The sequence below is a fragment of the Anser anser genome (assembly GCF_964211835.1).
Source record: "Anser anser genome assembly, chromosome: 22".
Classification (NCBI taxonomy): Eukaryota; Metazoa; Chordata; class Aves; order Anseriformes; family Anatidae; genus Anser; species Anser anser.
This window is the reverse complement of record NC_139743.1, coordinates 2,287,405-2,303,167: the sequence shown is the minus strand read 5'-3', so window position 1 is coordinate 2,303,167 and position 15,763 is coordinate 2,287,405. Positions and strand designations below refer to the sequence as shown.

The following is a 15,763-nucleotide window of genomic DNA, read 5'->3' as shown; positions in this document are numbered from 1 at the left end:
GAGGTGGTACTGGCACCAATTTACCCTTTAACAGAAAACAAGTAGCCATCCACCTCTCTAAGGAATGTTTATTACTTCTACACAGAAACCCTTAGTAAAATCATAAGTTAGAGCTATACAGGAAAAATACATATATACAATTATGAAATGAAAGGGAACAATTGACTGCAGTAGGGCCACAGAGCCTATACCATACCTTTCTTACTCAAGGGTAGTGGAGCTGCAACAGAAGAAGATTCTGTGGCCCGGAAGTAAACAGTAGTAATAAATTGTTTAAGGTAAATTTTGTGAATGGGCCAGAACATTATCTTGGCAGATACGAAGCCTGTTTGGGGATATGTGGTCTCTGCTGTGGAAGAGGGAGATCTGGGAGAGGTTTGCCAGGGAAGAAGGCCCTGCTCTTTAGAGAAAGGAATCTGGGCAACAAGCAACATGTTTTCTATGATCCAGGTCCAAACGATCCAGCTTTCTCTGCTACCTCCAAAGCAAGCTTCAAGTTCTGATCAAACAATTCACATCTGAAATATTCAGAAAAATAAGAAGGGGGGGGGCTTTACTTACAGAACAAGCTAAGAAAGACAGTATCTCTACACTGGCTTGGCATCCTTCAAGGAGAGATTCTGTCAGTCAAGAGCCAGCAACCTGACTGCTGTCAATCCTTGGCTTGGTTGTCAAGTAAAGTTAAAGCTTCTCCTACGGGTTCTGGGGCTATGTTAGGACTGCAGGAATTATACCAAGGAAAAGCATCTCCCATTTCTCCAGAAGAACAGCACTGGACAAAGCGCAGATCAGTGTCACGTACCTGCAGCGTGCTGCTTTGTTACTGAAGGCCCGTGTCGGCATTTGTTACTGCCCAGGTAGAACTTGAAGAGGGGCTGAGGGTGCATTATTAAAAGCGGGCTTCTTCCTTACCTGATTGGCATCTCCAGGGAGTAGAAAGGATTCTTCAGAGCGAAGTCGGAGTAAATCTCATAGATCTTTCGGAGAAGGGAGTCTATCCCAGCTTGCCTGGGGTCAGCCAGCACTACGAATTTGATCCCTGGAGGCACAAAGACCGCCGTTAGGGAGGTCGGGCCGCGAGGCAGCCCCGCGGAGCAGCAGGGGCGCGCCGGTACCTGTCAGCGTCTGGAAGCAGTGCAGCTTGAAGGTGTCGGTCTCCAGCATCTCGATGCCGGAGCTGCCCACCTCGGGGGAGAGCTGCGACCCGATGGCGAACAGCCTGCGGGGACACGGCGCTCAGCACCGCCGCCCACCCCACCGCGCCCCCCGGCCCCGCCGCGCCGCCCCGGCTCACGAGTGGAACATGGAGGCCAGCATCAGCTTCTCGTTGGAGGAGAGGCGGTGGCGGCCGAAGCGGATGGACACCGGGTAGTTGGCGGGGTTGCTCAGGAACTCCAGCACGTCCTTGCCGTCGGCCGTGCAGCGCCCGCTCACCTCGGTGCCGTTGATGGCGAGCACGGCGTGGCCCACTGCGGGGAGAGCGGCGTCAGCGGGACCGGCCCGGCACGGCTCGGCTCGGCCCGGCCCGGCTCAGCACCCCCCGGCCAAGCACGGCCCCCCCCGGCCCGGCCCGGCCCGGCCGCCGCCCGCAGCGCACCGCGGATGCCGTCGCGCTGCCCGAAGGCGACGACGACGCGCTCGTCGCGCGGGCGCAGGACGAGGTCGAGCGGGAAGCTGAAGGTCTTCTCGGTGTCGCTGCGCGGCACGTAGTGGTCCAGCTGGTAGATGAGGCCGCCCGCCTTGTTCACCACGTACACGCTGAAGATCGCCATGGCGCCGCCCGCGGAAGTGACGCCCGCCGCGCCCCGCCCGCCCCGCCGGGGCCTCGCGGCCGCCTCGCGCCCGCCGCTTCCTTTCGCCGCCGCCATCTTGGGAGCAGCAGCAGCCGCAGCCGCAGCATGGTGAGCGCGGCGGGGGCCGGGGGGCCGCGGGGGGAGGTCGGGGGCCCGGCGGGGGGGGGGCGCCGGGCGGCGGTGCCCCGACCCCGCTGCTCACCGTTCCGCCTCCGCTCTCCTCTCGCAGCCGCCCAAGGACGACAAGAAGAAGAAGGACGCGGGCAAGTCCGCCAAGAAGGACAAGGACCCGGTCAACAAGTCCGGCGGCAAGGCCAAGAAGAAGGTGGGGGCCTGCGGGGCCCGGCGGGGGGGCGGCGGGGCCGTGACGGGGCCGTACCGGGGCAGTACCGGGGCTCCTCGAGGCCCCCCCCCGCGGCGCGGCCCCGCTGCGAGCAGCGTGCGGCCGGGGGGGTCCGCCGGGTCCCTGGGGGCTGGCTGTCCGGCCGGCGGTGAGGCGCAGGGGATGGCGTTAAACCTGAGTGAAAGCGGGCGTTACCTGCGGCCTGGGGAGGTTCCGGAGGGGTTCTCCGCAACGTGTGCGTTTCATCGCTCCTCTGGCCCGTGGCGTGATACAGACCCGTTTGAGGGTGCATTTCTTAAAACGTTCCAAAGTTCAGTCTTTTGTTACTGCTCAGAAGATGGCTTAGTGCTTTGGGTTTTTTTTTCTCTTCAAGTAGAAGTGGTCCAAGGGGAAAGTGAGAGACAAGTTGAACAATCTCGTCCTGTTTGACAAGGCCACCTATGACAAGCTGTGTAAAGAAGTACCCAATTACAAGCTCATCACACCAGCAGTTGTCTCAGAAAGACTGAAGATTCGAGGTTCTTTGGCTAGGGCTGCTCTCCAAGAACTGCTCAGCAAAGGTAAAAAGCTCACTCAAAACCCTGACAAAACACCAAGCTGCTTGAATTAGAAGTTTTGGTTTTTTCCTTCCAAGGGCTGACCTACAAGATTTTGTGCTCCACATGAAATATGCAAACGGGCATGCGTTTTTAAAAGCCACTGCCTCAGCTTGTATTTTAAAGGCGCACCAAACTAAGGAGTGGACTCTGCTGTGTTTAGTAATAAGGCTGTACAAAGGAAGTAATGTCAGAGGGATAGGCTGCAGTGCAGCTGCTCCTGGGCTTGAACGAAAGCCCTGCATACATGTGTTAGTAACAAAGTGCTGTTAACACTCAAATTCTTTTTTTAGTGGAACCTGTGGTTATTGGGTTAATATCACATGTTTAAGTGCCTTTAACGTGAGGTATTGGGTACCCTGGTAGTATTTCCTATTGCGTATCTTTTGGCCCACTGCTTTAGAATCGCCCAGGGCAGCACAAGATCCCCAGCAACCCCTAGTAGATGTGCACTCAATCATCTTTTTCACAGGTTTGATCAAACTGGTGTCCAAGCACCGAGCCCAAGTGATCTACACTAGAAACACAAAAGGTGGAGATGCGCCTGCTGCGGGGGAGGATGCATAGGAAGGTGAGACCATGGGCTCTGTTAAGGTGCTGGGTTTTACTGTGTCAGCAGCTAACAAACAGCTATGTGCAGCAGTGGTGGGATGCTGGGACGCACAGTTCCACATGGTTTGGGACTGGTCATTTCTCCAGTATGTTCAGAGGATGTTGCTTGCACTCCGAGTCACTTTTAGGGTAGTGTTACCGGAAACAGCAGTTCTCCAGAATTAAAGAGCAATTTGCTGTTATGTCCGTATTGCCCACCATGGGGGGAAAGCAGTGTGCACTCTCCTGTCTTTGTGAGCTATAGGGCAGGTGGGTGCGTGCTTCCCTTGTTGTCAGAGCATGCTGTGACTGAGTGGCCTTGTTTAGGCGGAGCTTCCAGGTTGTTTGTGCTGGTTTGCTTTGAACTGGGGGTCTGATTTGGGACTTCTTGCTTTGCAGGTTCTCCAGTGACCTCTTCAACAACATATGTAGATGCACACAATAAAATTATTGAAATAATTTTTCATGCTTCTTTTTCAAGAATGTGTATTTTTCATTACTATCACGTGCTTGCTGTTGGATTCTGGTATGGGTCACAAGTTATCTTCCTGTATTAGCCAGGTTTTGCCAAGCTTTTTTCATTTATATGGCATTGCAAATTACCGTAAAAATTCTTTTATGGTGGGAAAAGGGAAAGAACTTTTAACATAAATAGCTGCTGTAGGTGATGCAAGCAATATACGGTTTTAGTGAGAGGAAAATTGAAGACGATTTCTTGCACTGTAGATAAGAAAGGGGGTAGTACGGCATTTTAATTATTTACTTAAACTCCCTCTAACAAGCCATGACCACGTGTTTCTCTACAAGGGAACAGCCTTAGTCAGGCTAGGGGAAGTGTAGGTTAGGAACCCTAAATAAAGTAAAAGTATTTTCTTTAAATTAGAAGGAATAACTACCCATAGGGAAAGTTTTTGAGGCAGCCTTTCTTCTACTGAGGACTAATTACAGTTGCCCTTGACATGAGGCAGAACTGGATTTTTCCTTTCTCTGAAAGCTATAAAATGTTTAAGTCACAAAAAGTTAAATCAAAACAACAGGCATAGGACAGCAGTTGCTATAAGAAGTAGCCCTGTATCCCAAATGAATTTCAGTTGGTCTACTAACAGGACTTTTTTTAAAAAACTTTATTTAAACTAAGCTTTTGAGAAATAAAGAGATGTCACGCTACGTGCAGTGTACACTGTGTAAGCTGAGCTTTCTGATTATGAAGACATGGCATAGCTGTCTTTGTGTAGTCTGTGACTTCAGAAATCAATCATACACAGTATGTCCTTTACAGGGGGAGTGAATCCCCTTGCAAAGTAGCTTTCAGCAACAGTGCTCAGCTCGTAGTGTTATTCTGTGGTCAGGGGACTGAAGGCATCTAGATGTATGTCAAACATGGCGCTGGCAAAGCTACAGCTAACTAGAGTCTACTTTTCCACAAAGGTCAGAGCTTGGTTTCTTCTGTGGTCCTCTTCTCATCACCTTTTCTTCTTCTTTTCCCCTGATTCAGCTCTAAACTGATGCCTGAAAGAGAGCATAGATGTCAGGATGCAGCAGCCTTTAAAGAGATAATGAAAGTTCCCTCATCTATCAAGTAAGACAGTGTTACGCATGGTATTTTAGAACAGAAGCTCCCTCAACTTTTTCAGTTATTTCAGTGAACTGTGGTTCCCAGCAGTCTCTTCAGCTAGTCGGTGCAGATGTCCAGTGTATTTAATTGAAAGTGTCAGTGCAACAAGTATGTGTAAAAGTACAGGTACGCAAGTCTGAAAAGGTAGCCAAGCTTGACAAGACAGAGACCTTAGTGTATTTTTCTCTGCTTGGATTGAGCACTGTGTGAAGCAATTCCTTTCTTTTGCGTGGGAAAATTTTCTCTGCACGCTCGCTACCACAAAAGCTGCTCCATTAGTAGTAGCCTGAAGAAGGAAGCTGCATACCCCCAGTCCAGTGTCAGTCCATGCTACCCTGAAACTTACCTGGACTGCCACCTCCTGCCGTGATTCCAAACCCGTCCAAAGGAAGGAAGCCAGCTGTCGCCTGTCTGAGAGGTATGGTCAAAATTGGCACCAACGCGGTCTGCTGGGAGCTTTTTCAATTTCTGCTTATCCTCTAAAAGAATTTATTCAGTTAGTTTTTAAAGATCCTTTTGGTTCTTTAGTGCAGCACTGGAATTAATTTGAAGTTAACTGAAACGTATACAAGCTGCTCACTCTGCCTTAGAAATTCTTCATATGAAGGTCCAATTTGTTGTTCACCTCCATCCCCTTCATCTTCCTCTGTCAGCCAGGGAGGTTTTGCACCTAGAAGTCATAGGGAAAATGTATTGAACCACTGAAGATATCTTAAGTGCCTAGCTTGAGGTAGGGAAGAATATCGCCTCTCCCCCCTGTACCTGCAGCTTGTCCTTCTCTTTCATTTTTTAAGAAAAAGAAGCTGGCCTGCCTTGGTTAAGGCCATGGCAGATCACACCTAAAACCACACAGTCTGCCCAGCAGTAGTGCACAGGCTTTGCAGTGCCAATAGAGTTTTCATAGTACTCAAGTGTTTTCTTCTATTTTAGAATGTCAGTATTTTAGCAAGAGAGTGAGCACCTGTTGGTTATGTTGTAACTGTTCCAAAATTGCTTTCAGTTTTCCCTGTTACACTTGTAACTCAAGACTCAAGTACGACAGTAAGTAAGTGAGTCAAGTAGCAGGCAACTTACCTGTGTGAACATTTCCTTTCCCTTCTGTTTCCTGTTATGAGAAACAGGAAACACTGATTAGAAACTAATGCTTTTAAGATTATCTCTGAACAAAGATTGTACATCGTGTGCATTCCAGTATACAAGAAATGCCTGAGAATTTCCCTTCCAGTACTAAGTCATGATGCAGAAAGAGGGAGACTTCTCCATTGTCTTTAAAGGAGTGTTTGCTTTTTTACAGTGTATTTTAAAGAATGTTTTCTTAAACTGAAGTTAATGCTAGCTGACTAAAACTCTAAGCTAGTTGCGTGCCTGATTGCAAAGCTGCCTTTTTCAGCAACAGAGATTCACTGGGGCAACTGCAACCCCTTGTTTTGCTTTGTAACACATGCTAATGAAACTTGCAGCTATTTAAATCACGCTTGTTACCAAAATCAGGTGATAACTGCCCCCACCTGGTGGCCAATGAAGGTCAAAGCCTGGCCTGATTCCATCCAATTTAAATCGGGTCCTGTCTGCATGCTGCTTGGGCCAGGCTGCTCGGCATTATGAGAGGAATCCCTGAAACACAGGAGCCACAAAGAGAGGTGAGCCAGAAATAGCACTGTATTTGTGTTTGGGAAGCCTTCCGGTAAGAACAAAAAGAAGCGTTCTTGGTGTATGATAACGTTAGGCATTTAAAAGTTACCGTGCTTGCTTTTTGTGGCTATTACTGCTTACATACCTCTTTGTGGATGAGAGAGTACTCTTTCTGTGCATATGTTGCTTGCTATAGTTTAGATTTAAAAAAACGTTAATCTGGATGAAAGATGCAGGTGAGTGAGGGTAGTCCCAGCTCCAGCCAACAGCAGAAGCAGGCAAGAAGCACTGCTGCTGTTGCGTTGCCCCGGATGTTGAGCAGTGTGCGGAGCAGCAGCCAGACAGGAGGCTGGCAGCAACGTCGCATCCTTACCTTGTGGGTGCTGCGGTGGAGCTGCAGACAGAAGGTCCCGCACAAAGTTCTGGCTCTGTGTGAGGCTGAGTTTGATTCAGGAAAAAGGAACAATATTTCTGGTATTGAGCAGAAGCGTGCCCCCGGTGCTCCCCAGTCCCCCGCTCCCGTCCCCAGCACCCCCGGGGCCGGGCGCCGCCTGCCAGCGCTCGCACGGCCCGGGCCAGCGGGCGCAACCAGGGCTGGATACGGCTCAGCTGCCGGCCGCGGCACCAACCTCGAGGGCGGCCTGCACGGTCTCCCGCTGCCTGCGCTCCGCCTCCCGGATGCGGGCCGCCATCTGCGGGGAGAGCGGAGCGGCGGTGAGGGGCGGCGGGGGGGGGGGGACGGGGACTGCGGGGGGCCGGGGGGGCCGCGCCGCCCGCCCCCACCTGGCGGATGCGCTCCTCCTCCTCCTCCTCGTAGGCGCCCAGGGCCTGCGCCAGCTCCGCCGCGAAGCGCCCGTAGTCCTCCGGCGACACCAGGAACCGCTCCCGCAGCGCCGCCTCCGCGCGGTTCTCCCGCCAGAACCGCGCCGTCTCCCGGCGGTGCTCGGGGCTGCGGGGCCTCCGTCAGCGGGGCCGCCCTCGGCGCTCCCCCGCCCTCGGCGCCCGCCCCCGGCCCGGCCCGCGCTTACCCGGCCAGGTGGTGCAGGAGCCCGGCCTGCGGCAGCGCCACCCCTCCGCGCCGCCAGTCCCGCCGCACGGCGCGGCCGCAGCACAGGCACCAGACGCGCCGCTCGTGCTCCGCCGGCTCGTACCGCCGCACGGCCGCGCCGCCCAGCGCCGCCCGGGCCGCCGCCACCTGCGGGACAGGAGCGCCGTGGGGGGGCTGCGCCGGCCCCGCGCCCGGCCCCGCGCCCGGCCCCGCGCCCACCTCCTCCTGCAGCCGGCCCAGCGCCTCCCGCAGCCGCCGCCGGTGCGCGGCGCCGTACAGGTGGCGGCGGCCGGCGAAGGAGGTGCGGCGGCACAGCGCGCAGTAGTGCACCGCCATGGCCGCGCAGGCGCCGGCGGCGGGCGGGGGCCGGGGCGGGGCCGGCCGGGAGGCCCCGAGGCGCCCCCCCCCCCCCCCGCCCCGCCTCCAGGCCGGGGCTGGGAGGAGGGGGGGGCCGTAGCAGGGCCGCAGCCCCGGGTTAAGGAAAGCAGCTCGGTGCTGCCGCCTCGCGCAGCCAGGCCTGCGAGGACCGCTCTGCCGGCACACCCCGCTCAGGCGGAACGCGCGGGCGGTGCGTGGGGACCGAGCCGCTGCCCTCCGACTCCCCGAGCCGGACGGGTGAAATCTGGGCCCAGCTACGCAGGCCCTGCCTTCGCGACCGTTTTTGTGCCTTCTGCTGGTCGGGAAGCTGTTGTCTTAGCGCGTGCGTTCAGACTTGAGGCTAGGGGTCGAGTAACACGTCTGTTCTTTACGCTCCTGGGGATGTGCAGGTGAAATGCGTCGAGCTCCAGGTGTACCCAGCCTGCTTTGTTGGGCAGGCTCAGGTGGGCTGTCGCCTAGTGTCCTCTCGGCGTACCTCAGGTGTAGAATACAGCTCAGTGAACTTCACAACTTGCACCACGACTATGTGCTGTTTGTCCCCTGCCAACAGGGTGCCCTGGCTCCTGCTGTGCAGCTGGGGAGAGGCAGTAGCTTTTGAGGCACTCTGTGGATAACTGCATGCTGCGACTCAAACAATTGTTGCAGAAACTATGAAGAAGATACAAAAAATCAGCTCTTCTTGAACGCTACAAATGTGCTACCTGCCTGACTTCTGGCCTAGGGACTTGATTTTTGTACCTCTTGCTGGAGAGACAAGTAAGTCAACAACACAACAGCAAGCTCTATTTTTTTTTTTTTAATGTCATGTCCTTGCCTCTCCAGGATAGCTGTCCTAGTGCTCTGCAGTGCTCATTGATTTCTGCTAAATGAGTGTTGCAAACATTCCAAGCACCTTGCAAAGCAGGCTGTCCAGCAGTTTTGTGGAACCTTGTCTGATGCTTTTACAGTTCCTCAGGGAAGTGCAACAGCTTATAATAATGTCTGTATGGTATTGGCTCTTCTCACTCAGCCAGCTGATGTTTTCTCTGTTCAGCTTCTGACCTGTAGACTGAGACCCTTTGTCTCAGATCACCCTTCCCCTGCAGTTTAGCCCTCTGCACTGCAAGAAAATGACAAGAGGCAATGGCTTGCCTGGTGGACTAAGTTTTAAAGGTGTTGAAGGTGCCACATGTCAAAATGCTTCTGCAGCCTGAGATGTGTCCAACTACTGATGAACTGGGAGCAAAAAAGTGCTTTACTGAAGGGAAGGAGATGGTCTTCTTTCTCCTCCCCACTTCTAAATTTGAGTCCTTATATCGTGATGCTCGCTGCTCTTCTACAGCATGTTCTTTGTTTGGAAACTATCTGCAGCAGCACCTGAGCAAATAAGCTTGGTTTGAAAACATGTGCTAGCACATGTTCCAGAAGCAGGGAGCCACAAGGAGTCACGGACCAAACAGAGATTTAATGAGTTCTGCAAAAGATACAGAGAGGAATTTGCGATAGTTATTTGGACCATAATGAGCACTCAGGCACTGATACTAGAGCCTCAGTCAGTCTTAATCCATATTAATTTGACAGGTGTTGTATTGCTAAGCAAAACGATGCTAAGATTAGGACTCTGTTTTAATTTAGCCTGGCTTCTCTAGCTATGTTAGGTTCATTTAAGAATGCTTTTTTGGTGGTCTGGTGACTTAACCTACTTGTGGGGTTATCTAATTATCTAGTATAATCTCATAAGCCTGGCGTTGAGTGGTGTAGTGGCTGCGTACTGGCTTGGATGCCTGCTGCGGTCATAGGCAACTCTATCTGAGTGCCTTGTGCTTGAGCTTGTTCCCCAGCTTGGGAGAAGCATCCAGCAATATTCTGCAGTAGCAACTCAGTTGTGAGGAGGAGCCAGTAAGTTTTTCCTTGAGGTACACTGAAAGGTTTCTCTCCAGATGTGGAAAGAATAGAATTATGCCTGAACATAGTACAGTACCCTCTTGTTGCTTTGCCTGTGAAGCAGGGAAGGGACTTCTCTAAAGAGAAAGCAAGCAGAAGCCCCTCTGTTGCTTGTGGGGATGGGAGGGTCATAGCAACTCAGGTATCCCTTTGCTTAAGTATAGGTAAAAGCAGATAAGGCCTCTGTTCTGGGTAGGGTCCTCTTTATCAAGTGTTCAGCTTGGCCCTCTCCGTATCCTCACCAAGTCGAGAGCCTCTTTGGGCACAAGAGGCTCGTGAAACTTTTGGTGCCCTTTTGGAGTTAGTTTCCACAGCTGTGACTTGTGGTTTCCGTTTCTGCACACAAAACAAGTTGTTTTCTCAAAGCTGCTGCTGAAGCACAGGTTGTGTCGGATAGTGTTTTTCCAGCCCGCTGGGGCTGTTTGAAAAAATGGAAAGTGCTGCCTGCAGAGAGAAGAGATTTGCACTGAGCTGAAGCGCCGTGAATAAAATGCAATAATTTAGAGAATACATCGTATCTGAGTGCAGGGAGGAGGAGAGGTTCCTCCCTGACCTGTGTGGATGGCTGGAGTGGATGAGCACTTCATTTTGTCTCTAAGGACTGCAAGACAAAAGACATTTTTTCTTTAAGGATCTGCAACCAAGCAGGTCTCGCTGCTGGGTCTCAAGACTTCCAAGTTTGTGTTTTTGCAATCTACCCATGTTCCCTAGTAAGAATAGAGGGGAAGCAGTTTGCTCAGCAGCATCTTGAGCCAAAGGCAGAGCTGAGAATTGAACAAGTCCTGAATGCTGTATCCTTGCTCTTCAGAAAAACGTCAAAGACTCCATCCTACACTAGGAGGTAGGAGAACAGCGGATACCGTGTGAACTGGTAGATCTGTTGTACAGTCAGGCTGCCATTTGTGCTGTTGCATAGGGCTAGGGTGATTAGAATGGAGTAATTAAGGGGGGGACGGGGCCAGCCTCCCTCAATTTTGGTGCTTATCTGCCTGGTGTGCTTGAGCTTCATGCTCTGAGATCTGTGGATTTCTGACTTGTGAGGCAATGGCATCGCCTTCAGTTTGGGAGTTTCCAGCATCTTCTGAGGAAACGGGATGTCTGCACATGAGTCACCTTCATTCTCTGTAAGCTGGGGAGAGGAAGAGCAAAAAAGGATATGGGTATATTAGCCCTTGGTGGAATGAGGAATAGAGAGAACCTGTTTTGTTTTGGGGGAAGTTGGATGTGGCAGACCATGTATAGGAAGCTGGACAGATCTCAGCCCTGTTGCTAGTGGAGGTGCAGTGCTTTCCTGAATTAATTTGTTCCTCCTGGTCTCAGCCAAGAGGCCTAGTCATGAGTGGATGATGGAAAAAATAACCTCTCCTGCTAGGGCTGAGAACCTCACTGAGCTAATAGCTATGCTGCCCTTGTTCTACCGATGAAGAAAACTTCAGCCTCTATTCCTGCGCTTTGTGCTCTCATCCTGTTCATCAAACAGATTCTGTGCGTCGACTGACCCGTGCTGTAGCAGGAGGCAGCTGCTTATAGAACTGCTGAACCAGCTCAGTTTTCCTGCAGGATTGCTAAGCACGTATGACAGTTAGGACTTCCTAAGCAGTTCCCTCACGTACCTTTTAAGCCTTGCTGAAAGATGTCAGCACATCCTCCTCAGTACGGCCTGCATTAGAATAGTCCCTGGATGTGTTTGGAGAAGTCTCTGTGGCAGCGGTGACCAAGGCTACTGGACTGTCGGATCCGGGTAAGTCCATGCCAGCGCTTCCTGTGACAGGGCACACCGGGCTGGGGTTTACCCACAGCCACAGATGAGGCTGAACATCAGGCTCTAAGGAGAAGAAAAACCGTCACTCCAGTGGTTCTGCCTGACGACCATTGCTAGACCCGGCTGCCTAGAAGCAGGCTGGTGAAGCTTTAACGGAATGCAAATTCCAAGGCAAAGGTTGCCAGTTGCCTTCTCATCTCTCTAAGTAGTGGTGTGATTTGTTTCATTGTTTGCATACAGCATGCATGACTGCGAGTTCTCACGCCACTACAGCTAGCCCAAACAACTGTGCTCAGCTCTGATATTTTACTTTTCTCTTCAGTGAGACAAGCCGGAAGAGTGTAAATTACTCCCTTCAGCAGCACTCCTTTCCCAAGTTTATCTACCCAAAAGGTAGCATTGGGAGGGAAGTATATCAGCAGGCACAGCTATGTAATTGTATCATTGTCCTTGAGAGAGGGACAAACTTGAAGATTAGAAAAATTCCAGTCTAGACACAGACTCTCTGCTTAGCAAAATAAAAGCCCCTTTCCCATATCATACCCTAAAAATATCACCAGCCTCTGTGGGTAATACCATGCCCCAAACTTACCGTGGTCATCCGTCAGTTTCCCTGGGAGTGCACACCAGTGTGCCAGGGGGCCAGCTTGCCAATTCAGCATGCAAGAGCTCAGTTTCTCATCAGTAGCTGGTTGACATTGTAAGTCCAGAAACAATGTGGTGAATCAATAGGATTTAGATCCTTCTCTCTCCCAGGGTGTACAACGCACAGAATTTGGATTGGGAAAATACTAATTTTGGCTTAATGGCTGACCAGGGCCTGCATTATGCACACCAAGATTTCTCTCCTTCCTTTGGGCTTCAGGAGAGTGGGACTTAGATATGGGCATAAGGACTCATGAATGGCAGCTAAAGGGAAGAGACTGGGCTCTTAAGAGAGATGCTGTTAAGAGTATGTGCAGGAGAAAATAGGAGAGATGCATACTTGGTACATAATTACAATAAGAAATGTCTAACGTTGCATTTTAAACAAAAAGTGAAATAAAATGGTCTTTTTATTAACTTATAAACTCTCATAAATAGTAAGTTCTAGATTAGATTTTTCACCTGAGTTTTGGAGACAAATCTTTTTAAAAGAAAGTTAGCCAATCAATCCCTGTGCGACCTTTACCTTGGAGAAACTGATCATTAGTGATGGCAAGTTTGAGTTCTTCTGCCATATCCCATTCTTCAAGGCCATTTTTTAAATGCAGGCTTTCCCAGAATTACTTACTCTGAGAATTCAAGTACATTTTATTGCAAAGTAATCTTCAGATGCTACATGCAGCCAGATCTGTGAGAGCAGCACAAAGAATTCTACTAGTATGAAGTGCTCTGTATTGCCGAGTGATTTTTTTTTAAAGGGGATCACACAGGTGAGTGAAAGGCTCATCTCTATTTCAGACTTCCAAATACCTATTAAAGACCCTTCCAATGACTAAATAGTTAATATTGGTGGAGTAAGCAAGCTGATCGAGAGTAAAAGAGGTACTACCTCCTAGGCTCTGTTTCCTGTTCTTATATTTTACTAAAGCCCTAAAGGGGGCTTTAGTATCTTACATTTTACTAAAGCTGGGAGGGGGGGAATGTATCAGCAGGAAATTAGATTTCAGACTCAGTACGCATATTGGCCGTTTTGTAGAAGCATACAGATTATGCTCATAGCTGTAGACTTGTTAAGGGACAAGCTGTCAGCCTGTAGCAGGGTGACAGAAAGAGGCTGGTTTTGGCAATTGATTAAAAAGGTTGCACCATAACATTGGCATCATGATTTTGGGAGAATCTCAGCTTAAAAATGAATTCTGCGAACCTTTCATCACAGGTTTGGCCTCAAGTTGTTGTTGTTGTTTTTTTGGTGGGTGGGTGATGAAAAATGGGTAAGATGCTTTTCCCAACTGCAGGATTGCAATGCAGTGCTTTGGGCCAAGTGTTCCTGTGCTGTTTACTGTCACTATTATCACCTTTTGAGCATTTGCATCTTTTGAGAGAAGCTGTTGAAAACTAAGTCAAACACCAAACCAGGCTTTTCTTGTAAAGGTAACCTTCAAAGGGTAGAAGAGGATTTTGCATGCTTGGCTTTGCCTCTTCAATAAAAACAGGCCTGGAAGTCTATGCTGCAGTAAGGTTTGCGTAGTTTTTATTAGGTATTTCATAAATACCAGGTCAGTATGGCTTTGCTTTTGGTAGATGTGAAAGAATACAGTTGCAAAACTTTTTCTACCTTCCTGTGAAGAGCTCAGTCGTTAAGGCAGACATGCTTCCTGTCAAATTCTTTAGGTATAAACAAGATGTGCTTGGTGGTTTGGTTTCCTCGTAAAAAATTTGAGAGCGCCCCAATCAAAACCTCTTTCCCCTTCCTGACACTGGAGCCTGATATTTGACTTGGGATATGTTGCAAACAATCCAACTACTATAGTTTAATAATTTACTACCTGTCACTTGACCTGTTGTACCACAAAGTTGCTTTCCCCTTTCTATTTGAAATGAAACTCTCATACAGCATATGCATGTAGTTTAGCGTGCATCAGCTGAGGCATAGTAATTCATTAAGCCCATGATTATCTGTATATGCTCTCAATTAATGCCTCACCTACCCACATAACCTTTGATACTTCAATAAACTTGCATCAGAGTGTTAGACTGGATGTGGTTATATTAATAAACTTAGAACAACGTAAGTATTTTTAGAGTGAAAGAAGTTCTGAAGTAGCTAAATCTTGCATAGGGATAAAGTGTCTTGACCTGCTTGCCCTTCAGCCAGGCATGGCCTTTTAAAAGCAAGGAAGGCAATGTGTGAGGCTGTAATGTGGAAAAAAGAAGATTCCTTTAAGGAGTAATTTGTCTGAAAACTACAGTAAACAGTTCTTTTCACCGCTTTCAGAAATCATCCCTGGGAAGAGCATGTCTAGCAGGACTGCAGGAGGATAACCAGGAGTATGCTTTGATACTTTGTGTATCCCCTGGGGAGTTAGTGAATTCACCTGACACTGGTTCAGAGCCTTATTTTGCTTTTGGCCATTCTTGTGCTGAATTGCAATTCCATTGGTTTGTATAAATGGTCAATTTATATGATGGTCCCAATTCATGGTCAAGGCATCGTAACCCCTCAGCTCCATCTTGCTATGCCTCCCTTTGGAGGGGAGATGGATCTTGATCAGACTGATGGAGTCAACTTGTAGCAAATAGATCTAGGACTGCTGATTCTTTATGCCACACAGTTTAACCAGAAGCTCATGCTTGTCTCCTAAAACCACCCCGGCTTTTCTTCCTACCCTCCAGCCTCAGGAGGTGAAACAGAAGAGAACCTGCTGACGTGCAGAAGGCCAAAGTAGCCAGCATCAGCATCATGAATGGAGCCGAGGATGTAGAAAGGCGGCAAGCTGGAGGTGCCTTGGATCGGGGCATCTGGATTCATCACGGACAACTTTTTTCAGGTGGGTGCTGACTGCGTGGAGGTGGCTTGATGGGACAGTTTTACTGAACACCAGTCTCACTAGCTCCCCTCCCGCCTCGTAACCCCAGGAACTCTAGAGAGGCTTTGTGAACACGTAGCTTAGCATTGGGAGTTACCTTGGCTTTCCTTCTGCAAACCGTAGGGCTCTTTTATAGGTAACTGCATGTTACTGCTAGCATTTCCTGCCAGCGAAGTACGGTACCTGCAGGAGAGACAGGCAATAGTAATTGCTGTCTCTGAATATGCCTTGTGGGATGGATTCTAGCAGTTTGTGGGACAAAGTCAATCTTGGGCTGTAATTCCACAATATCAATGCTACCATGAGTTTTCTCTGCGTGAATTTGCTGCGACCAAGTGGCACGCACCTAGCTGCGGTTCAGGAGCTGTGAGGGGTGGTCAGCGCAAGGTGGGACTGCCCTGCTGGGCGCTTCTCAGCGGGGAGAGCCAACGCAGCGCACGGGGTGAGCTGCACTCGTGGTACCTCCTGTGCACCTGCGAGACGCGGGCGGCTGCCGGCACAGCGCAGCGGCTTGGCATCGCCTTCGCTCGCTTCACGCTCCGAGGCTGCGTTCTCTCTGAACAGAGGAGT

At 50.2% G+C, this 15,763-nt stretch overlaps 5 protein-coding genes across 9 annotated transcripts in view; 2 read left to right on the top strand and 3 right to left on the bottom strand.

Annotated features, from left to right (window-relative positions):
* Positions 1–50: 50 nt before the first annotated feature.
* On the bottom strand, positions 51–1,797 carry TRAPPC4 (trafficking protein particle complex subunit 4). Its single transcript, XM_083808336.1, has 5 exons — positions 1,598–1,797; positions 1,295–1,469; positions 1,116–1,219; positions 913–1,039; positions 51–518 (listed from the first exon to the last, which is right to left on the bottom strand). The coding sequence occupies exons 1-5, from the start codon at positions 1,770–1,772 to the stop codon at positions 440–442; spliced, it is 660 nt and encodes a 219-aa protein (XP_083664462.1). The 5' UTR covers positions 1,773–1,797; the 3' UTR covers positions 51–439.
* Positions 1,777–3,782, top strand: RPS25 (ribosomal protein S25). The gene is made up of 5 exons (XM_083808337.1): positions 1,777–1,901; positions 2,023–2,118; positions 2,513–2,696; positions 3,205–3,303; positions 3,723–3,782. Exons 1-4 carry the CDS (start codon positions 1,899–1,901, stop codon positions 3,297–3,299), a joined length of 378 nt encoding a protein of 125 aa, XP_083664463.1. The 5' UTR covers positions 1,777–1,898; the 3' UTR covers positions 3,300–3,303; positions 3,723–3,782.
* Positions 3,783–4,110: 328 nt separating this feature from the next.
* CENATAC (centrosomal AT-AC splicing factor) lies at positions 4,111–7,988 on the bottom strand. 2 transcript variants are annotated; one of them, XM_083808334.1, is made up of 11 exons: positions 7,838–7,988; positions 7,599–7,765; positions 7,354–7,519; positions 7,200–7,262; positions 6,944–7,008; positions 6,716–6,760; positions 6,447–6,552; positions 6,013–6,043; positions 5,519–5,608; positions 5,285–5,417; positions 4,111–4,832 (listed from the first exon to the last, which is right to left on the bottom strand). In XM_083808334.1, exons 1-11 carry the CDS (start codon positions 7,952–7,954, stop codon positions 4,787–4,789), a joined length of 1,029 nt encoding a protein of 342 aa, XP_083664460.1. In that variant the 5' UTR covers positions 7,955–7,988; the 3' UTR covers positions 4,111–4,786. The 2 variants fall into 2 exon arrangements, with proteins under 2 accessions (XP_083664460.1, XP_083664461.1); XM_083808335.1 differs by lacking the exon at positions 6,716–6,760 and having other exon boundaries at positions 7,838–7,987.
* Positions 6,451–15,763, top strand: part of BCL9L (BCL9 like) — an 88,360-nt gene continuing 79,047 nt past the window's right edge. For 2 of the 4 annotated variants that reach the window (XM_083808328.1, XM_083808324.1), the window contains exons 1-2: positions 6,451–6,578; positions 15,000–15,154. The gene's annotated coding sequence lies outside the window, so the exon portion shown is untranslated. Of the gene's footprint in view, positions 6,579–8,057; positions 8,753–11,528; positions 11,661–14,999; positions 15,155–15,763 lie in introns of those variants that run through there. The other 2 variants (XM_083808327.1, XM_083808325.1) reach the window with 2 other exon arrangements.
* On the bottom strand, positions 8,746–12,282 carry FOXR1 (forkhead box R1; the record flags this gene model as incomplete). The annotated part of the gene is made up of 3 exons (XM_083808642.1): positions 8,746–10,363; positions 10,780–11,048; positions 12,274–12,282. 3 exons carry the CDS (start codon positions 12,280–12,282, stop codon positions 10,135–10,137), a joined length of 507 nt encoding a protein of 168 aa, XP_083664768.1. The 3' UTR covers positions 8,746–10,134.

What these genes read in the sequence shown, in the direction of transcription:
- RPS25 (XM_083808337.1), top strand. An exon ending in GCGGCAAGGCCAAGAAGAAG is followed by an intron (nt 2,119 to 2,512) that starts GTGGGGGCCTGC and finishes CTCTTCAAGTAG; the next exon opens with AAGTGGTCCAAGGGGAAAGT. An exon ending in CCAAGAACTGCTCAGCAAAG is followed by an intron (nt 2,697 to 3,204) that starts GTAAAAAGCTCA and finishes TCTTTTTCACAG; the next exon opens with GTTTGATCAAACTGGTGTCC.
- TRAPPC4 (XM_083808336.1), bottom strand. Translation starts at nt 1,772, where the DNA reads ATGGCGATCTTCAGCGTGTACGTGGTGAACAAGGCGGGCGGCCTCATC. An exon ending in GCAGCGCGACGGCATCCGCG is followed by an intron (nt 1,470 to 1,597) that starts GTGCGCTGCGGG and finishes CTCTCCCCGCAG; the next exon opens with TGGGCCACGCCGTGCTCGCC. An exon ending in TCCCTGGAGATGCCAATCAG is followed by an intron (nt 519 to 912) that starts GTAAGGAAGAAG and finishes TGAATATTTCAG; the next exon opens with ATGTGAATTGTTTGATCAGA.
- CENATAC (XM_083808334.1), bottom strand. Translation starts at nt 7,954, where the DNA reads ATGGCGGTGCACTACTGCGCGCTGTGCCGCCGCACCTCCTTCGCCGGC. An exon ending in TCCACCGCAGCACCCACAAG is followed by an intron (nt 6,761 to 6,943) that starts GTAAGGATGCGA and finishes TCTAAACTATAG; the next exon opens with CAAGCAACATATGCACAGAA. An exon ending in ACTCTCTCATCCACAAAGAG is followed by an intron (nt 6,553 to 6,715) that starts GTATGTAAGCAG and finishes CCTGTGTTTCAG; the next exon opens with GGATTCCTCTCATAATGCCG.